Genomic DNA, 24535 nt, shown 5'->3' with positions numbered 1-24535 from the left:
ATCTGTTTTACAGGCAGAATTATATGATGTCCTAACTACATGCATGTCATGATAAATCAATACAGTCAGTATGTCAATCTGTTTTACAGTCAGAATTATATGATGTCCTAACTACATGCATGTCATGATAAATCAATACAGTCAGTATGTCAATCTGTTTTACAGTCAGAATTATATATGTCCTAACTACATACATGTCATGATAAATCAATGTATTTTCACTGCTGAGTATCCTTCTTTTCTTTTGAACAGAAATACAAAGATGTCTTTGTTAAGGAATGAAAACTTGGTTTGGTTTGGTTTTAAATATATTTTATTGCATATATTAGAAATGTAAGTGGATTAGCCACATTTTCTTCCAACTTAGAACAGACTGTCCCTAATATAAAACACATAACATTTCATTCATCAAGTGAAACTTAAAGAGAAAATTAAAATTATTTTGGAATGAGTGTAAGAACTAATATGATTTAAATCAATAATTATTTAAAGTGTGTGATTATAAAGAAATAGAGAAATGTGTGAAATGAATGAGACACACATAACAGTATATAAAAATACATTATTTTTGTAGCATTTCCTTTTTTCTTTTTCTTCTCTTCTTCTTTCCCCAATCTTTTCTTATATATATATATATATATATATATATATATATATATATATATATATATATATATATATATATATTACATTGTTGAAAGATATTCACTCTTCCATAAGTCTAATGTAAAGTTACAACCTAAGGATGCATAACATTTCACACAAAATCTTTATTGGTCTTCAGTTTCAAACTGACATAACGGATAGATATTTAATGGATTATGTCCCTTTAATCATACAGGGTATTATTTCTTATAACACACACACACACACACACACACACATTCTTGCTCTGTATGAGACAAAATTTGGTTAGTACTTGGGTAAACTCATAAAGAGCTTAGTGTTGACAGTGACATGTACAATAAAAACAGTTGCACAATTATAAATATAAACAGATCATGCAAGAATTTAAAAGAATGAAAGAAAAACAAACAACAAGTGTTGCCATCAACCAGTTCTGCCTCTAGTATTGTACAATCACAAGTTCAGTTCTCTCTATCTCTCTCTGATAACATATTGGTATTTTTAATATTTGTCAAAGTTTTTCTTTTCAACAAAAACACAAGTATGAACTATTTGAGATTTATAGTTCTTTTGAAAGTCTCTGAATCAACCTGTACTGAATGTTTTATCCCTAATGAATGTGTATTGAACATCCTAAATGTTCTATCCCTAATGAAAGTGTATTAATTAAACATCCTAAATGTTCTATCCATAATGAATGTGTCTTGAATATCGTAAATGTTCTTTCTGATTTAACTTCCTGTCTTACCATTCTCTATATAATTAAGAAATACACTGCCATATAAATTTCAGTAAACTTTGATCTTCATCTCCTTCCAAGCACAAAACTGTAAGGTTAACTTTTTAAGCTTTTACATACAAATATTTTGCTTCAATCGTTTGTAAGATTAGATGTCACAACACAGATGAAAGATTTAAAGACATCAAGCTTAAATTTGTATATATCTTAATGGTTCACGATGAATGAAGGCAATTAATATCAACATCTTATATGGATATACAAATTGTGAAATGGTGGATTTTTACCGATATACAAATTGTGAAATGGTGGATTTTTACGGATATACAAATTGTGAAATGGTGGATTTTTACATAACTTTAATAGCTTCCCACTTAAAGAAATAGACTTAAGTTTGTATGACATGTATAAGACTTAAGTTTGTATGACATGTAATAGACTTAAGTTTGCATGACATGTAATGGACTTAAGTTTGCATGACATGTAATAGACTTAGGTTTGTATGACATGTAATAGACTTAAGTTTGTGTGACATCTAATAGACTTAAGTTTGTGTGACATGTAATAGACTTAACTTTGCATGACATGTAATAGATTTAAGTTTGTATGACATGTAATAGACTTAAGTTTGCATGACATGTAATAGACTTAAGTTTGTATGACATGTAATAGACTTAAGTTTGTATGACATGTAATAGACTTAAGTTTGTATGACATGTAATAGACTTAAGTTTGCATGACATGTAATAGACTTAAGTTTGTATGACATGTAATAGACTTAGGTTTGTATGACATGTAATAGACTTAAGTTTGTGTGACATCTAATAGACTTAAGTTTGTGTGACATGTAATAGACTTAACTTTGCATGACATGTAATAGACTTAAGTTTGCATGACATGTAATAGACTTAGGTTTGTATGACATGTAACAGACTTAGGTTTGTATGACATGTAATAGACTTAAGTTTGTATGACATATATATATACCTTAATGCATACCCAAAAATTCCCAAAAGTTCAAAATTCTGAATTTCTTAAAATTTAACCAGGTTATCTATGTATGCATACAAACATGCATGCCATATTTCATTTGTCTACTCAAAGTTGGTTTTGTTGTACCATGCTAAGCAGATTTGTATACAAAATGTTCTAAGTCCACAATGTTTATAAAAATTTGCAAAAACTGAAAAACCTCTATGGTGGCATGAAAATGTGATCAATCATTTACATATGAATACAAATAAGCCTATCAAAATTTTAGCTTCAAGTGGTTATTGCATAGTCATACTAGCTTGGTTATCTTCCAAAAACTTTCAATTCTAAAAAGTTAACAATGTGTAAAAATGGAAAAATCGCTATAATGGCATGAAAATCCAATTAGGTAACCTACATATGGATAAATAGTGGAGAAGTAGGTCATGTTATCTATTTAAGGCAGGAATATTCTTGTAACTGCTAAGCAATGGTGAGATTGTGCTTGAGACTGTAAAAAATTTAGATTGCACATCAACTCATAAAATCTGGCACACCGATATGTGGTCATGTTCTGCTGACCTTCTGTTTTACCCACTGAATTAGAGCTTTCACATTTATGAGTGTGAAAAATGTTATTTGGAACATATGTCTAATGATAACTTTCTGCAACATGAAATGGAATGCTTTGTTGTATAGGAATTCCAAAGATAATCAGAACATTAATAGTTACCAGTGCCTGTCAGATCTCATTAATAATCAGACAATCAGTTTCTTTTAAAATGGACTCCAGTGTACAATAATGTTTACATTTTAAATCCAGAGTTTCTTTTGAAAAGTAAAAATACTGAGCAAATTTAATTTGTATCAGAAGATGTGTCATCATCATCCGACTCATCACTGCTTTCATCAGAACTTTCTTTCTTCCGTCTGGAGCGTTGTGACAGGGAACCTTTTCCAGTATGTTTGTTCTCCCCACCTGCAGCAGAGGTTGGCCTTGCACTTTGAACACCAGATTGATTGACTGTTGGCCCAGGCTGGTTATGGTTCACAGGATGTTCTAGTCGTAGTTTTCCACCTTTCATTCTAATAATAGGGCTGGAAGAGTCAACATTTAAATGAGACAGTGCTGAGACACAACGCAACAAGAAATCAGATTTTTAAATGTCATGTATGTTTTGTCACTATCTTTCAAATGAACTAGTAAAATATTTTATAGTTAAAACCTGATGCAAGATAACTGATATAACTAGCAAAGGCAAGCTTATCATGCCAGAAAGCCATATCTATGAAATGATTATACCTTGAAAAATGTTCTTTTTCTATAATCTGATGCTTAGTCATCTAACAAAAAGTTATGTTACATGGTACAGTCCCAAAATGTAAACAATGAAATGTACAAGTATTCTGTCAATCTTTTGATACCAATAAAGTTGTTTTCTTCTTCAGAAATAGCTCTCTTGAGGAAATATTTACCAACAAATTTATCCCTATGGGATTGGATTACCATCAAGCATGGAAAATTTATGGAAGAATCACGTTAATTTAAATTGAAAAAGATCATGCAAAGCATTACAGTGAATAAAACATGCAATGTTTCTTTGATTATTTGTGCCAGAGCATTGCTGCATAGACAGGTAACTGGAATGTGCCTGAAATAAAAACAATGCTCAAACAAAATACAGTGGTGGTAAATAACTGATCGTAAATTCATAATTCTTATTTTAAAGTATCAAGTGCTTGTACTCATCATTTGTCTTGATGAAGTTTTTATCCATACTTTTGACGTGTACATAAAGGAACTTGATCTGACAATAAAATTCAGTATAAATATCTCATTTATTGGTCACCTGACAACCAAACCTCTCATGAATTAGCAATGGATGAAACTATTTTAAGTAATTAAATAATGATGAACACCAATATGCTTCCTGTGTGATACTCTTCCAAGATTACTATTTTAAGTGATTAAATAATGAAGAACACCAATATGCTTCCTGTGTGATACTCTTCCAAGATTACTATTTTAAGTGATTAAATAATGAAGAACACCAATATGCTTCCTGTATGATACTCTTCCAAGATTACTATTTTAAGCAATTCAATAATGATGAACACCAATATGCTTCCTGTGTGATACTCTTCCAAGATTACTATTTTAAGTGATTAAATAATGAAGAACACCAATATGCTTACTGTGTGATACTCTTCCAAGATTACTCTTTTAAGTGATTAAATAATGATGAACACCAATATGCTTCCTGTATGATACTCTTCCAATGAGATTACTTAAGTGAGATATCCTTCCAGTGAGATTTCTACTCATTAGATAACTGAGATAATAGAAGTGAGATATTCTTCCCCTGAGATGTCCATCCAGTCACATCTCTTTCAACAAAATACAGTCAGGTCATCTTAATTCTAAACAAACTGATTGATGAATAGATTTTACATAAAACAACTTCTATAAATTTGTTTACCTATTGTCATATTTTACCATTCAGGGCTGAGAAAATCACTTGTCTGGAAGAACATGACAAGGTTAAAACTTTGCCACAAAAGCAAAACAAATCTTTGATATACACAGGTTTAGATCTAAAACATAAAGGGGGGAGGTAGGAAGAGTTCCTTGAATGAAATGGCACTTGACTGGCCAAAAAGATTTTTATGAATTGATGATAAGTATGTTTCTAACTTGGCTTTTATAACTTTTAACTGCAGAGTACATAAGATGGTATACTTGAGAAACTCAAAATAACCAAAGTTGATAAACAAAAAATTCTTGTATCAAGTTAACATTTTCAAAAAATAACTGCTGCATAAAACATTTCTTCATCATCTCTGACCTTTAACCTAACGTCACGGAGATCATTAAGCTCATTTTAAATATATCAACATGCCAAGTTATTTTTAACAGACAATGATTGACTATGCATTGCATAAGGTCTTCTGGTCACCCATTAGCATAGGCAAAAATTAGGATTTGTTATTTTGAGAAAACCTCAATTCCTGTATGTAATCAATTATGATTTTTTTAAACCTCCAATTCCAGTAAAAAAGGAGGTTGTTCTGCAGAGACTAGACTTTATTTAGACAGTAAGTTAAAATGTTGGAATTAGTTACAAAATTTGCAGTGGTTAGAAAATTATAGTTCAACTTAAGTTTGCTTAAAAACTGGCACGATGAACTAGATCCTGGTCCTCCAAATTTTCAGTACATCTGGTGTTTCCAACATGCTAACAAGTTCGTGAAACACATATACACAAATAATAAAATGATTACTTGAGGACCAACATTTTAGAGAGATTTGTCAGAGGTGAATGCTGCAACAAATCCCAAATTCCTCGAATCTATGTGGGACCTTACTCACGTATGACTTTGGCCAGGATGCTGTATGTACCAAACTCTAATATGAGTTTGACATTGATACTGAATGTATGTCCTTGACAACAACTATCCATATATCGCCATGCTGTATTCCCTTAATATCCTTAAGTTATCATAAGGAGAAGCAGTTCAAGGGCAGATAGCAACTTCATAATGGAGAATTCAGATGACAGGTATTGGTGACCTTGAAGAAGATCTAACTTAATTTATTAGGAAAGACCGTATTGATACTTAGAATCAACAAATAAAGTCTTTGAACATGAAGAACCAAAAAGTTAAATATTACAAAAATTAAACATGAATTCAAAACTGAAACAAAACAATTATGCATGCTAAAAGAAGGAAACTTTGGAAGTTCATTTATGCCAAATTGAGACATTACAAAAATATATGTTTGTAAATATCTGCAATACTTTTGCAAATATTCTCTTTAATACTGCAAATACACACCTTTCCAAATATTTGCAATACCAAAGTGAATATTTGCAGTACATTTGCAAATATAAGCAGTGTTGCAAATATTCACAATATCCTTGCAAATATTCACAATATCCTTACACATATCTGTAATACATTTATGGATATGCACAATACATTTTTGTTCATGTCCATTAATATATTTTTCAGCATGTGTATGAGAAAATTCACAATATCATGGAACTGAATATTCAAAATTTTGCTAAGTTGAGTTTTTGCCATATTTGTTGGTAGGTTGATAGGAATATCTGTATATTAATTATGTATCCTTGTGTGTGTGTGTGTGTGTGTGTGTGTGTGTGTGTGTGTGTGTGTGTGTATGTGTGTGTGTGTGTGCGTGATTTGGATTTTTAATGTAGCTTTAAAACACATTCAGTCATATGCTGTGGTGTCTGCAGTGTGGCAGTTTATAGTGATGTCTAGCACTGAGGCATCATGCTGGAGACAAATAGCATGATGTCCCACCCTGTCACATTATCCTGACACCAGGCTGACCACTCCTAACACTAACCTCTTAATGCTGAGCACCTAGTGAAGCAACTGCTATTACCATTTTTATAAATCTTTGGTATGACTCAGCCTGGGTTCGAAACCACAACCTTCCGCACCTAATGTGGACGCTCTAACCACTAGACCACCAGAACTGTCATGTATGATTGTATGTATGTCTCTGGTCATATTTATGTGTGTATGTACATATAGTATTTTTATGACTAGTTGAGGTGTCTGTGATCAAGTTACTTCATATACTCATTAAAATGACCACATAATACATACATCCATCCAATCACCCACCCACCAACCCATCCATCCATCCACCACCCCCACCACCCACACATACATACAGACATACATACATACTGTTACAAAACAATGTGTATCTTTCATGCAAATAACCTTAAATCCATACCAACATAAATATATACCTACACATATCCATCCATACATAAAGATGCACAGGGATATATACACATAATACATATGCAATGTAAATGACAATAGCCTATCAAAAACATGTCAAGATTTGCATAATTATGGCAAAAATATGAAATTATTGTGAATTTTTGCATACCTTTAGGTGTCCTTGCAAAGGAATTGTGTACATCCCCAGATATTGTTCATGTTTGTAATATTACTGCATATATTCACAAAAGTATTGCAAATACTTACACATATCTGCAATATTCTTGCAAATATTTCCAAAACTATTATGAACATTAGCAAAAGATTTATTGTGAAGTTTTGCAAAATTTGTTTTTTTTTAATCACTCAACTTGGCACTATTGGGCTCCCATAGAAAACTATTACAATCAGCCGAACTCACACACAGGCTTTCTCATTACACATTACTAGTATAATTCCAGATGTGGACCACATGTGTATAACACATAGGTTGGCTTCCTGTCCAAATTCAAAAGAATAGAATAATAAGCATGGACTTAAACAATGATGAACTGTTTTTACAATATGTCATTTGTCCAGTTTTGTCAACTTGTCAATATTTAAAACTACAGGCACCTTAATCAAAAATAATATTGCTATGCAGCAACTAATCACATTTTAATTGATTGATTATGATCTTCAAAAATCATTTAATGAGTTCTGTCAGTCAGCAAATAAAATTTATTTTAGTATAATTAAAAACTGAAGTCTGCAAAATCCATAATTAAAAACTGAAGTCTGCACAGTTGATAGTTAAAAACTGGATTCTGTACAGTCCATAGCTAAAAACAAGAGTTTGTACAGTCCATAGTTAAAACCTGGAATCTGTACTGTCCACAGTTAAAAACTGGAGTCTGTACAGTCTATTATTAGGTGGCATTTAAGTTTCTATCATTCAAGCAAATAAAGTTGAACATTTCTTGCAATTAAATATTTCTTAAGTTTCATGTTTTTGTAATGAAATATTTTCCAATAAACTGAAAGAAAACCATAAATATATATTTTATTAATTAACATAATACAATATAAACAGTACTTGTTTTGAAATATAACTTAAGCTACATACAAAAATTTCAGATCTAATTTGTTCTTAGTCACCATATTTTTTGGTTAAACTGCAGAACAAATTTTCTTAACATATCTAGCCAATTCTACAAATTTCAAAAATTGACAGAAAGTTTCACATTGTGAACTTGTACAACTCCATGACAAATAAAAAATAAACTTTTCTGACTTTTGTCTTTAAACAAACGTATGAAGAATAAAGTCACGTCTTGTGCAACATTGTTGTCATGCTTCAAGACCTGTTCTCCTGTACTCACATATTCATTAGAAAGAATAATACCAAACCATAAATAACAAAACAATTTTTTATTTACAATACACACAAAAATGTACAAGAATAGACAAACATGTAGATATTGAATTTCAATACAGTTACATAGAAATAATAATTTAGGATTTTATACTAAACTTGATATAAAATCATCCAGCTAGTGACAGAGACAAGAGGATTGTCTCCTGCAGGGAAAGTTCCAGGGGCGTTCCATGTATAATAGCACATACTCTGGACAAGTGGGCAAACTTGTATGTCCATTTTATATCTATGCCACTATGATTCTGACTGACTGCATGCAAATATGTTTTAATTTGCAACACTGTAATGTTTACACATGACATACACTGAGCATTAATAAATATGGAACATTGAAGCAAAGGACAACAATATAACACCAATGGTCAACTTTAAATTTGGTTTCAGTGGATATAAATTTAATAATTGTTTCAAAACAAAATGAAATAACAAAAAATTTCTTTCTCAAAAATTTGGGCAGCAATCACTTTTTAAATAAGAAAGTTATTCCTTTTTTTATAAGAACACCTAAGGGGGATTAAATCTTACTGGAATAATATTTACATGGAATTCCTAATGGCAAAAAAGACTAGTAGTCTCATTTCATCTGTGACAATGAGATTTGGACAGTCAATGTTTTGTGCAGCCCAAAGTCTTTGTGCTGCAGTATTTATTTACCCATATACCTATGCCCTTATAAAAAACATACTCTGAATATCATCCCCCCAAAATGATGACTTTGTGGAATTTGATTAAACTAAATTTGGAATGTGGCATTGTTAATGAAAATTAATAATAATTTCCTAAATCCAGAATGGTTCTTATCTCCACAAAAAAAATTATTAAGTTAAACAACTCTGCTGGCAATAGTCTATGGAAAAAAATGAACTAAACATAAAACCTAAGCAAAATTACTGGTGGAAGATGCATGAAATACAGATCATCATCATCCAGAAATCATGAAGCATATGTAATTATCACATTGCTTGATTTTGCAGGCATTTGTGTCTACTGACCCAAACACAAATTTTAACCCAAGTGTTGACCCCCAGACAGACAGATGGACAAACATAATAAATGCATATGCCTGGTTTGCTTTACAATCCAATCAATATATCTCTGTAACAGTGACCTATGAAGAGAATATTCCTGGTAAGACATTTTAGAGCAAATTATGTAATGAAGAAATACTGTCTCACTAACTGCAAACAGCCATGATGCTGATCTAAGCTAGATTTAGGTTTTTTTATGATGTGGCATCCTTAATTTTTACTGGAATTGCATGGTTTTTCTCATGAAAGAAAGAAGCAGGCATTAAATCGTGCGGCATGCTTGCTATAATCAGAAACATCACTTCTGTTCATGATGAGGATTTCATATTATTCTGTATTTCAATTATCATGAATTTAAAATTTCTTGAAATAAAATAAAGTTTAATAAAGTTTTATTTCCTATGATACTCTTTATGAATATTGTTGTTTGTTATTTTTTTATATATGTAAATATAGAAGTCAAACAATACCTTTAAATACAATTATATCATATCACTGACTGTAATAGCCCTGAAAATGTCTTGACAGAAAATATTACATGCACTTAACAAAATATTGAAATTCAAAAAGGTAATTTTGTTCCACGCTTTATTTTTCTGTACACAACACATAATTAAATAATTAAGTTATATCATATATAATTATAAAGATATCTGTAATAAGATTGTAAACATTAGCAAATAAAAAAATGTACATACTAATAAAATATATAAAGCTTTGGCAAGATGTGTAAAATTATAAACTGTCATAGTAACTTACGTCAATACTAATTTTATGTCATGAAGTAAAATCTTATAGTCAGATACTACTAATACTGTGAAAAAAATACATGCATGCTGCAATATAAAAATACCATACAGCATGACCTCACTGTAAGATCCTTCATTATAGCCAGGTTCCTGTATAAAGAGAGTATGATAATGGAACCCATTTCATTGTCAGCGAAATGACATGTATAATGTACTTCATTATAAGTCAGTCTCACTATAAGGTGGTATACTCCATGTCTGCCATGGACAGTGTTATAATGTATCACGTACTTTATTATAAGGAAATCTCACAATAAGGTGGTATACCCCATGGCTGCCACAGACAGTGTTATGTTGTTGTTGATACTGTTATAGGGTTTAACACCATTTTTCAGCATAAGATAGGCTATACATGGCAGCCAGTAGAAATGGTGGAGGAAGAACCCTGGAAAACCACGGAAATAACCATTGACCCATAAGAAGCCACAGGCAAGCTTTCTTATTCACCCACATTGGTTGAGCCTGAGACTTGAACCCACACAGACAGAGGTGAGATGGCAGTGATCCATAACGGTGAGCACTTTAGACCACTAAGCCATTCGGGGCCCCGACATTGTTATGTATAATGTACTTCATTATAAGGCAGTCTCACTATAAGGCAGTATACTCTAGGGATCCAATAGACAGTGCTGTAATGAGGGAGTAATGTATCTGATACTTCATTGTAAGGTGGTTTCACTATATGGCAGTATACTGTATAGCTCTAATAGAGTGTTATAATGAGGGAGTGCTGTATCATGTATTTCATTATACAGCACCTCACTATAAGGCAGTATACTCCATGATTCTCATGGACTGTGTTATAATGAGGGAGTACTGTATTTAGATTAAGTAATGTCTTGTATGTCGACATAAAGAAGATTGGACTATAGTTGTTCCTTATATCATTTTCTGTACAGTTGATAAGCCATAAACCAGACAATAACAAAACCCGGAAATAAGACATTTGTTCTGAACAACTATGCCATTTTTGTTATTTAAACTGAAAATAATTATCAATATAATCATAATAAAAAGATAGGTTTTCATTTTCCATAATATAAGACAATAAAAAAGAGTATAAACAGCACTACATGTAGAAACTATATCATTATTTCAATCCCTCAAAATTCTACAGAGCAATAAATGCAACATTAATAGGTAAAAAAAACCACATTCCTAATGACTAGGTAGTGCTGGATGATTTATGGTATAAAATGTGAACTTCTGTCTTCTACTCAAAGCACTCTGAATTTAAATTGATGAATAAATGAGAGATTTTAACACATGGAAATGCAGTGTGCTTTCTGACTGGTGATTTTCAAAATCTTCAGCAATAAAATCCACTATACACCATAGAACATTTAGATAACCATAGAAACTGTGTGACCATCTCTATATTGTAGTGCTAAAAAGAACTACATTTTCTGCAAGTTTACAACAATATTAAAGTGCATCAAAATGGTTATAATAATCTTGTATTTGATGACATGAGATGTTGACAATGGTTTTACTTTTACAGACATCCATTTTTTAAAGTAAAACTCAATCTTCCACCAAAAACCCTGCATTAATGGATTCAAATCATCACATGCAAGATTGTTATACCCAAAATTGATATGCCCATGAAGAACAGTTAACCAAAGTATCCAAAGGTAACAAATCTTTATCAAATCTATCACAGATTCAAAAAATCACAAACCAAGAGGACAAATCATATTTATGTTCATATTCATATTCAAGCACCAACAGACTGAGATATGTATGACTAAAGACAACAAAGATCTAAAACACTAAAAAAAGAGACAGGTGCTCTCTACTGGACGATTGATATTCATATTCCATCACCAAGAGACTGAGATATATACAACCAAAGACAACAAAATATCTAAAACACTGTAAAACAAGAGTCCCTTGTGAAGGGACTGGTGCTCTACTGGGCAATTCATATTCATATTCCATCACCAACAGAATGAAATATGTATCATCAAAGACAGCAAAATATCTAAAATACTGTACAGAAGGAGTCCCTAATGAAGGGACTGGTGCTTTACTGAGTGATTCATTTTCATATTCCATCACCAACAGAATCAGACATAGATGACCCAGAGCAAGAGAATATCTAAAACACTGTACTACAAGAGTCCCTTGAAGGGACTGTTGCTCTTTTGAACAATTCATATTCCATCACCAACATAATCAGATATGTATGACCCAAAACAACAGAATATCTAAATCTGTTTACAAAGAAAAAATGCTTTTTATAACAATGTGCTTAAAGAATGCCTTCAACATTCTGATGCCCAGTGATTCCAACAGTACCATATACTGAAAATTTATAGTCCAAAACCAGAACACAGAGGAAACTTAAAATGAGCAAAACAGTGCTTGTGTTCTTACTTACTCAACATATATCTGCAGCAATTAAATATCATCACTGAAAAATATGCACCAAGAATGAGTGCACCACTTCATCTTCATGTTGCACTTAACTAAAATTGCTAGAAAACAAATGCAAGAACTAGTTAAACACTTTATCAAAAAAGTATATGATGAAAGTCAGTAATCTGACTAGAAGCATGCAATAATTTTCATGAAGATTGTTTTGTCAAAATTGTTTTTCAGCAATCTGTATTCTGTAATTACAATTCCCAAATGAATGGAATCAGTGCTTTCATTAAGCTTGTCTCAGCTTTTTAAGCTGAATATAAGGCACTTGAGCCATCCTGATCAGTAAAGAAATTACCAGTAACAGCTATAGTATTTCTTCCATGATAAGTCCAGAACACCAGCCTAACATTATTTTGTTTTCAAAACAGCGGTATAAGCATGGAAAAGTTTCGCAAAATATAGGTGGAATTTATGTTCAAACATAGGCTAATCATCTGAAAAACATAAGCATTTTCTTTGATTACCATAACATTTAAGAATTTCTGCATAGTATCAAGCTAGTGATTGCTTACAGATTTCTGCATAGCATCAAGCTAGTGATTGGGGATAAATTACTCCACGATATCAAGCAAGTGATTGTTATAAATTTCTCCACAGTATCAAGCTAGTGATTGGTAATACATTTCTGCATAGTATCAAGTTAGTGACTGGTTATACATTTCTGCATAATATCAAGCAAGTGATTGGTTATAAATTTCTCCACAGTATCAAGCTAGTGATTGCTTATAAATTTCTGCACAGCATCAAGCTAGTGATTGGGGATAAATTTCTGCATAGCATCAAGCTAGTGATTGGTTATACATTTCTCCATAATATCAAGCAAGTGATTGGTTATATAGTTATAAATTTCTCCACAGTATCAAGCTAGTGATTGGGTACAAATATCTCCATAATATCAAGTTAGTGATTGGTTATAAATTCCTGCATAGTATCAAGCAAGTGATTGGTTATATGGTTATAAATTTCTCCACAGTATCAAGTTAGTGATAAGTTATGAATTTCTGCATAGTAACATGCTAGTGACTGGTTATACATTTCTCCATAATATCAAGCCAGTGACTGGTTATAAATTTCTCCACAATATCAAGCTAGTGATTGGGTACAAATATCTCCATAATATCAAGCAAGTGACTGGTTATAAATTTCTCCACAATATCAAGCTAGTGACTGGATATAAATTTCTCCACAATATCAAGCTAGTGACTGGGTATACATTTCTCCATAATATCAAGCTAGTGATTGGTTATAAATTTCTGCATAGCATCAAACTAGTGACTGGTTATACATTTCTCCATAATATCAAACAAGTGATTGGTTATAAATTTCTCCACAGTATCAAGCTAGTGATTGGGTATAAATTTCTCCATAGAATTGAGTTAGGAAATTATTATAAGTTTAAAAAGTTTAGAGATTCATGTTAATCTTCCAATTATATCTCTATACTTACTATATATATATATATATATATATATATATATATATATATATATATATATATATATATATATATATATATATATATATATTCTGCCATTGCATAGTATGCTAGTAGTCTATGCAGCTTGTTAGGAACAACCAGTAGAACAAACAACACTGACCCTGATCTGCCAAGGACATTATGTGATGGCAGATCAGGATCTATATTGTTTGCAGTTGGACAATGAATTAAAATAAAGTATACATGATATAAGACTTGTGTACATGTAGACTATTTTATTTCCCAGAACTAAATTCATGGTATTAGACTTGTGTACATGTAGACTATTTTATTTCCCAGAACTATCTCCATGGTATTAGACTTGTGTAAATGTAGACTATTTTATTTCCCAGAACTAAATCCATGGTATTAGACTTGTGTACATATAGACTATTTTATTTCCCAGAACTAAATCCATGGTATTAGACTTGTGTACATATAGACTATTTTATTTCCCAGAACTAAGTCCATGGTACGATCCAACTTCAACTTTAGTCAAACATTTTTGTTAAATCAATTTATACTTTTCTCTACAAAGAAAAGTGACCGCTCTGGTGGCCTAGTCATTAGAGTGTCTGCCTTGGATGCGGGAGGTCATGGGTTTTATTCCTGGCGGAGTCATGCCAAAGACTTATAAAAATGGTACTAACAGCTGCCTCACTTGGCGCTCAGCATTAAGAGGTTAGTGTTAGGACTAGTCGGCCTGGTGTCAGGATAATGTGACTGGGTGGGATATCATGCTAAATGTCTGTGGCATGATGTCCCAGCGCTAGACATCACTATAAACTGTCACACTGCAGACACTGTAGCAATATGACTGAGAAATTGTTAAAGCTACATTAAAAATCCAAATCACACACAAAGAAAAGTAATGCCACTTCTTGTGTTGTTTGTGTGAGACAGGTTTAATAAATTACATATATACATACATTACTGATAATAACATTACTACCAATACCTTTAGTTATTTATCTTGATATAATTGGTACAAAATTTGACATTTTTGCAAACCACAAACATGTGTACACATTAGTGATATAGTCGATGGCTACTGTGATGTGATGTGATTTGGATTTTTAACATAGCTTTAACAATTTTTCAGTCATATTGCTATGATGTTTGCAATGTGGCAGTTTACAGTGATGTCTAGCACTGGGACATCATGCCGCAGACATGAAGCATGATGTCCCACCCAGTCACATTATTCTGACACCAGGCCAACCAGTCCTAACACTAATCTCCTAATGCTGAGCACCAAGCGAGGCAGCTGTTAGTACCATTTTTGTAAGTCTTTGGTTTGACTCAGTCGGGGATCGAAACCCATGACCTCCCGCATCCGAGGTGGAAGCTCTAATCACTAGGCCACCAGAGCGGTTCAATGGCTACTACTGTATGTACTTGCTTAGAAGTAAATTCTGCTGGCGTAAACTGCTAAAATCCAGATCTGCCATTTAAAATTCACTGCCAGATCTGGGTCTATGCAGTTTGTTAGGATTAATCAGTAGAATGAACAACATAGACCCTGATCTGCAGGCACATTATAGATCAAAGTCTATGTTGATTGCAGTTGGACATGACTTATGCATAAGTACTTATGGTACTTAATTTTCCACACTGGCTTCTAAATCGTATTAAATAAGATATTTTAAAGACTGATTTTCCTTCTTTAACATAAGTTTTGCTACTAATGGAAATTAAAAATTTTGTGATAGCCTGGCAACCATGTGCAAGAGAGTTAGCAAAAGGTCAAAGGTTTGTGCAAAATTTATTAATGTCAGATATTACATTTTTTGGAAAGGTATTAAAGATAAATTTATACTGGAACCTTGATATGATAAATTTCTGCTATCAATGATAAAGCTACGACTTAATAATTCAAATGACTGACAATACTAACTTAATACACATTACTAAGTTATGCCAGGACCCAACTAACCTGTAATATAGACATATGAACAGAAACCATCACCACATTAATGTTGCCATCACAACCATCACCATTTCTTAATATTAAATTAACCCTTGAGGAACACCACAAATGAGATCACTACCACTGAGAGAAGACCATTTCCAAAGAAAAGTTACAGAAGTTATAGACAGCTTGAATGAATAATGTTACCATTACTTTCAGGCATATGGATTCAAACAAATTCAGTCCTTAGACCATGAAATTTCAAGTAACTTAGACTTGTCTAAAATTTAAGTATTATTCCAAAACCAATAACTTCCTTTGGTGAAAATTTACTTTAAAAAAAAATGACTTTAAAATATTTCCCCAAAAATTGCACAATATGTAATTTCATGATCTTATGACAACTACTTAAATTTTTTCACAGCCTGTCATTTTAAATGCAGTTGGTACAGGGAAATATGAATTCCAAGAGAATTAAAATCTTGTCATGTTTGATCATCCACCCATTGCCTGCTATTAATATATTACCAAGGACATTGTTAAATTAGCACACAAGGAGAACTAAAGTAACACTGCCCTACCTTCGACCCAAACCTCCATTCTTTTGATTAAGAATGGGAGGAATGTTTGAAGCTGGGACAACATTTGGTACACCATCAGCTGTACCATTCATATTCACCTCTCTGGAAATGAAAGTTGAAATATTTATCTTTTGCTGGCATTTTTTTTACAAATATTAGAATGGTAGAAAAATTACTGTATTCATTTATTTTTACTAAAAATTACTTTTTTGAAATTCCTTTCTTATTTGCACTGCTCAGACAAAAATTTGAGACATGCATTATAAAGACTGTGAATATAATATCACATAATTTTATGAGGTTAACTTTTATGGTTAATGAGCAAGTTGTTAAAGCCCTGAAATAAAACAATTCAAGATTTCCTACATTACGTTTAGCTGCTTGGGCATCCATTAAGTGGACTATCTCATCTACATGAGTCCTTTTCCTTACAAAACAAATCTGGTTTCAAATGAATTCCTTTCCTATTAGGATGGGTCAACCACTGTGTGTGTGTGTGTGATTTCGATTTTTAATAATTTTTCAGTCATATCTCTATGATGTCTGCAGCGTGGCAGTTTTTTAGTGATGTCTAACACTGGGACATAATGCCACAGACATGTAGCATGATGTCCCACCCAGTCACATTATCCTGACACTAGGCTGACCAGTCCTAACACTAACCTCTTAATGCTGAGTGCCAAGTAAGTCAGCTGTAGGTACCATTTTTGTAAGTCTTTGGTACAACTCTGCCAGGGATCAAACTCATGACCTCCTGCATCCAAGGCTGATGCTCTAACCACTGTCAACCACTGTAACAATGATCTGAATGGTACAAAAGTAGGATGCTTGCTTTCCAATACAGCAGTCCCAGGTTTGATATATGGACCAACTCATACATGGGTGTGCAGCTGACCATCCAATGTAAGTGGTTTCCTGTGAGTTCTTGGACTGCTTCCATCTCCACATAATGTAAACATCAGAACCATCAAGATTTATGGACTGGTTGGCATTGTATGGTACATAAACACCCCAAAGGTTACATCATACTGAAACAACTGGAGTAAAGTACCTTGCTAAAGGACACAGCACAGTGTCCAACCTGGTCTGGTCTATGCAGTATTTAAATCAACACCCTTATGGTCACAGGTGTGGTGTTCTATAACCATTAAACCACCATGAGTCACAATGTGCATATAAAAAGAATTGGTAAAAACTGGCTACTGCTTGTGGAGTCCAAGTTAAATAAACAAACTTAAAACTTTAAACAAAGCACAATGAAATAAGTATTGAACACATTAATTTTCAACTATAACCATGTTATGATCAATTTATATCAGTCTATACATTTTATCCAAAATAGAATCAAGATTTATTAAATTCATACAGTGAATTCAAATTAATTTTTTTGTACCCTCTGTAACCTGATCTTCTTCTAAGACTTGTCAAATATTTTGATTCTAGTAATTCTACTACAAGCAGAACCTCCATAAACTGGCCATCTGTACAAAGCTAGAAATTTTAGTCAGAACAGCATACATTTTAGGAAGTTCACATTACCTTTCATGGGAAATACAAAAAAATATTAACTGACAAAGGTTATCATAAAAAAATTATCTCAGGACATACTGTCACATAATTTTTTTTAATTTTTGTTTTTGTGGGTACAATGTCATTTTTAAGCACATGGTGGCCCATGTATTTGGTGGAGGAAGAACCAAGAAGAGAGTCCTACAGAGCGATCTGTACAGCTGAATGCCTTAGGCCACTCAGCTATCTGGGACATCCACTGATAAATGATAGAAAATTATTCTTGATTTACCTGTCCAATAACATTGCCAAAGGAAGAAAATTAAAACAAGAATTGCACTGAATTCACCTGCATGAAACATTTAAGAGTTGCTAGAGGATAAAAAGCAGTTCACTGTGACCTGATTTTGACCATAATGAGCAGTACCTTCCAAAATGAACACACCCATCAAGTGTCATAACTATACATTCAACAGTGTCAGAAAAACTATGCTAAACCTTTATGCAATCAATGAAGCATAATATATGTAGGTTATTGTGACCTACTTTTGTCTATGGTGAACCATACACAGTAAGATGAAGAGACTATCAAATTTCATTATTCTACATATAACAATGTCAGGAACACTGAGCTGAATGCAGAAACCTAATGCTGTCACCAATGCAATTGCAAAAGTGATCCATATGTCCTGCATTTTCTTCAAAGGCATGAGAATAAAACTACTCAAACCATTTCTTTGAAGGCAAGTCAATAAAAGTACTCACACCTTTAATTCGAAGATAAAAATAAATAAAACAAACAATACCATTTCTTTGAAAGCAAGACAATAAAAATACTAACACCTTTTATGCAAAGGTGAGAAAATAAAACTACTCACACCAACACCTTTTATGTGAAGGTAAGAAAATAAAACTACTCACACCATTTCTTTGAAGGCAAGTCAATAAAACTACTCACACCAGCACCAGTGAACTACACATAATGCTTGAGACTAAATTTGAACTGGAGAAAAAAGTGCATGGCCATATACTCTCCTTAGGAAAAGAAGGTATCATAAAACAGTGATATGGAAAGGAAACTTAAAAAAGATTACAATTTGGTGTAGGAATTGAAATGAAGTACACTCCCAACAGATATCAGGAATAACAAAAAGAATGTTAATTTTGAAAAACATTAAAGAAAAAACCATCCTAGAGAAAGAAAAAGAGTCTATTTAAATCCACCACTAGAAGAGTCAAGAGCCACACCACTAAGAAGCAGATAATAATTTAGATCTAACATTATTTGTTCACAACTACCACAAATTTCAACTGATATCCAACCAGAAACCTATAGTACATTCATACCTCTCGACTGGTACCTCATCCTTATAATTACCAGAAGCATTATTAACAGGTTGCACAGAAGAAGATAAAATGGACACAGTCTGTACTGATGATTGAGTGTTCACATTAAGAACGCTGTAAATAAAAAGAGTACTACCTATGTTGATTGGTTTCTAATAAAATTAGGGCAACCTTCCAAATCCTTATATTAAATGTTGCACAATGAGAACATAAGAAGATACTGACAGATTTATCTACTTTATCTACTTTCAAGCACTGACTTTCATAAATTTCATAATTTGATTGCATCTGTGTCAAACAGGTTTGCTTGGGTCTAAATCAAACTGATTTGGCTGGTTCTATGTCAAACTGATTGGGTTGAGTCTATGTCTAGCTGATTTGGATGGGTCTATGTCAAACAGGTTTGGTTGGTTCTATGTCAAACTGATCAGGTTGAATCTGTTTCAAACTGATTGGGTTGAGCCTATGTACAGATCTGCTTGGTTCTATGTCAAACTGACTGGGTTGAGTCGATGTCAAACTGATTTACTTGGGTCTATGTCAAACACATTTACTTGTGTCAATGTCAAGTTTATTTGCTTGGTCAGTGTCACTTAAATGTCAAATTTATTTGCTTGGTCAGTGTCAAATTTAAATTTTTCTTATACCACTTTTTGCCTGGATTCTGTACTTGATACTTAAATTCAACAAAACTGGAGAAATATGGATATATTAAAAATTATACGATCTAATACTGAATTATTAATGTTCATCAATTAATATCATAGAATATATAGCTCAAATGAAAAAGACCATAGAATTAAAAATTTATTTTAAAAAAATTCCTTCTGAAATTTTCAGCCAAATTTTGGAGTCATAATGTCGTGCTCCATACTTATGTAATTTCACTGACATTCAGAATGCATTCAGCCTGGAACTTGAAACTTAACAAGTGAAAAAATAAATATCATTCATTTAAATTTCTCTGATACCATGCAAGTGTTAAATAAAAATCTGAGAAAAGTTGATGTAAAACTTTAAACCAGAAAAACTGCATCAGAAGGGTAGCTATATGCATACTGATATCATTGGATATATACAGCAGTCAATACCTTCTGTGAACCAAAGACGCACATCTCTTTGCAACAGGTCCAAGCACGCTGGGGAAAATAATGCATTACTCTCATTGGGTAATTATTGAAATGCATGAAAAAATTTAAATAAACAAACATATGCATGGAATTGGTCTTATTTTACCTTAAAACAAGGATTTACAAAACATAAAATTCTGCTTTCTCAATAGTGTATTCAATAAAATTGTTTTCAGATCTAGCAGTTTTTATCCAGTGACCTCTGACCTACTGTCAAGGAAAGTAACTCTTGTGTCCTAAGGGAATTGAAGTTTTGTCTGTTGTGCCTACTGTGCATAAACAGCACAGACCCAAACTTGCCGTTGTATAATGCAATGTTCCGTTGATATAGTACTAAAACAAATAGCACAGACCCAAACTTGCCATTGTATAATGCAATGTTCCGTTGATACAGTACTAAAACAAACAGCACAAAAACAAATAGCACAGACCCCAATCGAGTCCAACTGCAAACTGCAAAGACCTAGATCTGCTGTTGCATAAAGCATACCTGGGTTGATGCAGTTTGTTAAGAGTAATTTGTAAAACAAACTACTTAGACTTTGATCTGCAAGTGCATTAAGCTGTGGCAGATCTGGGTCTATGTCTTTTGCAGTTAGACTCAACCTGTACACAACTATATAAAGTATATCTTTGACTGAAAAAAGACATGCAATTATACAGCTAGAAAAGACACACTACCTGATTTTTACAAAGTTATTAAATTTTAAATGTCAGAGTATTAATATGTTAATGATTACAGAGTATACATGTCAGTGACTTAAATGATATACTTCGATGACTTGAAATGTTATATTATTTTCTTTCCCTACCTTATTGTCACAGCTTTAAGCTGTCAAACTCCACATCTATGGCTTATATTGTTCCTGTAATTGTAAGCCAAACATTAAAGTTTGTTGCTCTCCTATAGCATGTAATTTTACGTAATCTATTTCTCTTGCTTGTCTCAAGTTGATCTTGACCTTTGATCCTAATATCAAAAGACATCTTTCCTATCACAAGTGCTAGCAATCTAGAGTTGGGTAACTGCATGAAGACTTGAACTAAAGTCATCATGTAGAAATCATATTCTTCTTGGTGTTACAGTTAGATAACAGCATGAAGACTTGAACTACAGTCATCATCTAGAAATCATATTCTTCTTGGTGTTACAGTTAGGTAACAGCATGAAGACTTGAACTACAATCATCATCTAGAAATGATATTCTTCTTGGTGTTACAGTTGGGTAACAGCATGAAGACTTGAACTACAGTCATCATGTAGAAATCATATTCTTCTTTGGTGTTACAGTAGGTAACAGCATGAAGACTTGAACTACAGTCATCATCTAGAAATCATATTCTTCTTGGTGTTACAGTTAGGTAACAGCATGAAGACTTGAACTACAATCATCATGCAGAAATCATATTCTTCTTGGTGTTACAGTTGGGTAACAGCATGAAGACTTGAACTACAGTGATCATGTAGAAATCATATTCTTCTTGGTGTTACAGTGACCATGATCTTCAGCTTTCTTCTTTATTTCAAACCAAAAGACATTCCACAAATTGGTCAAGGAATATGGTTTAGAACTAAATATATTGCATAGAAGCCAATTTACTTCTTGAAATTACTGCCTCCATGAATTTTTCCTACCCGTTGTGCAAGCAAAATTGCAAGGTCTGGTCAGGGCCAGTGGTGAAGAACTAAATTCATTTTTCCTCTTTAAGTCTTGGTTCCTCAGCCTTTCACTCAGAAATCAACAGGTGTCTTCTTTAACCTAAATGCATGCCATGTTCAAACTGACATTATTATCATTATTATACCAAAACCATTTCTCCTCATTAAGTCCTGGTATCATCAGATATTCATCCAAAAATCAACAGCTTTCCTCTTTACCCCAGGTGGAAGCATGTTGCAGCATTTGGCTGAGGTATGTGTTATGGAATCCTGAGCATTTGGCCAGGGTATGTGTTATGGAATCTTACAGCATTTGGCCAGGGTTTGTATTGTGGAATCTTCCAGCATTTGGCCAGGGTATGTGTTATGGAATCTTTCAGCATTTGGCCAGGGTATATATTGTGGAATCTTTCAGCATTTGGCCAGGGTATGTGTTATGGAATCTTGCAGCATTTGGCCAGGGTATGTGTTGTGGAATCTTGCAGCATTTGGCCAGGGTATGTGTTATGGAATATTTCAGCATTTGGCCAGGGTATGTGTTATGGAATCTTGCAGCATCTGGCCAGGGTATGTGTTATGGAACTAAAGCAGTGGTACTGAAGCTGTTGTGTAGAACAATATTTTTTGTTTGATTAACTGCAACCTTGACCTTTTGGGGTTGTCACTCCAAAATCTGTACTTTTCTTTGTCACTCTAAGAGCAAGCCATCACAAAATTTGGTTCAGCTAACTATGTGGTTTATAACTAAGGACATCATGTGGAAAGCAAAAATGGAAAGCTGGACAGATATATATCATAGCATAAATACACTCCACCTTAAAGCTAAACAATATATAATAACCTAATTTAGGGATAAATACAAAGAAAAACTCAACAAAACCCTTAACTATGCCCCATAGAAAAAAAATTATTACTGACATATTTCAGTTTCTTTCTTTACCGTAAATTAAATATAGTGAATTTACTATTATTCACTGGGCACCAGTTTTCACTGAGAACCAGTTTTTTTTATTTTTGTTGTTGCTCCTGAACAAAATTGTAAACAACCAATGAACAATGATATCTTCTGTGAAAACAGTAGGTCAGTCTTCCTCAATCAATTTATATAAGTTCTGATGAACATATTACTCTTTGCAAAACCATAACACCAGATAACCATGAAAATAAAAAAAAATCACAATACTTGTAACATTTTCTATAAAATCTAATTCAGTTTAGTTCATTTGAACTCTGAGGTTTGGACAGTGGTTAACTCTTTTACAATGCACAAAGGCATCACTTCAAAAATTGCAAATTAAACACAATCTTGCTGTTTGTCTACATTACATTACATGAGTGATTAGTGTAGAACACTGGAATTTACATCACCTCAAGCCAAAAGTGAAAGCATATAAAAACCCTACTTGTGAAGAAAGCCCACCACCAAAGCACTGTTAAAAAATGTCTCTTTGGTTCAAAGTTCTGTGGAAAGCTATCTCTAATCCGTAGTTTTGTGGAAAACTGTCTTAATGATAAACAGTTCTGTGGAATCCTGTCTCTAATCCACAGTTCTATAGGAAACTTTATCACTCACACTTCTATGGAAACCTTTTAGCAATATATTCAAATGTAACATCTAGGTCATCAAAATTCAAAAGTTACAACTATCTTTGATCCTAGATTATATGATTTCTTATTCTACCTGTTATACAATTAAATCAATTTCAATTAGGTGAAACATATCAATTTAAACCTGGCACAAAAGCTATTCAATATTATTAGTCAACAATATACTGTGAATCTATTTAAATTCATGAAGTACTAAATCTTGTAATTTTTGTCAGAAAGGTAGATCACAAATTTAAAGTCACAAATAAAGGATCACTTGTCTATTTTCTTGTTTTAATACCAGTGGTATTTATAGTGCTGAGTAATACATGCCATGATGCATTTTTTAAAGATGAGGAACAATAGAAACCAGTTATGATTTAGAGTAGTCCCCCTCTTGAATGCCCCCCTGATCAGCCGCCACCTACTTCTTATGGCCAGAATCCCTTGGCACCGACAAGTCTGTGTTCAAGAGTGCCCCTCAAGAACGGCCACCCCTCTAACACAACCAGTGGCCAGCGTATTAGTACAAAAATGTAAAAT

At 32.9% G+C, this 24535-nt stretch overlaps 1 protein-coding gene across 5 annotated transcripts in view; it reads right to left on the bottom strand.

Annotated features, from left to right (window-relative positions):
* Positions 1–290: 290 nt before the first annotated feature.
* Positions 291–24535, bottom strand: part of LOC149785161 (centriolar satellite-associated tubulin polyglutamylase complex regulator 1-like) — a 60806-nt gene continuing 36561 nt past the window's right edge. Inside the window, exons 9-11 of one of the 5 annotated variants that reach the window (XM_089978943.1) lie at positions 19616–19729; positions 12743–12775; positions 3299–3436 (exon numbers count right to left, since the gene is read on the bottom strand). In XM_089978943.1, coding sequence (XP_089835069.1) covers positions 12763–12775; positions 19616–19729 — 127 coding nt within the window. In that variant the 3' untranslated portion in view covers positions 3299–3436; positions 12743–12762. Of the gene's footprint in view, positions 3437–12742; positions 12776–16759; positions 16862–19089; positions 19730–24535 lie in introns of those variants that run through there. The other 4 variants (XM_089978944.1, XM_089978940.1, XM_089978941.1 and 1 more) reach the window with 4 other exon arrangements.

Source organism: Sinohyriopsis cumingii, chromosome 13 (genome assembly GCF_028554795.1).
Source record: "Sinohyriopsis cumingii isolate HCF-2022 chromosome 13, ASM2855479v2, whole genome shotgun sequence".
NCBI classification, from domain to species: domain Eukaryota; kingdom Metazoa; phylum Mollusca; class Bivalvia; order Unionida; family Unionidae; genus Sinohyriopsis; species Sinohyriopsis cumingii.
Note: the sequence above shows the minus strand (reverse complement) of the source record. Positions and strands in the feature narration are given on the sequence as shown.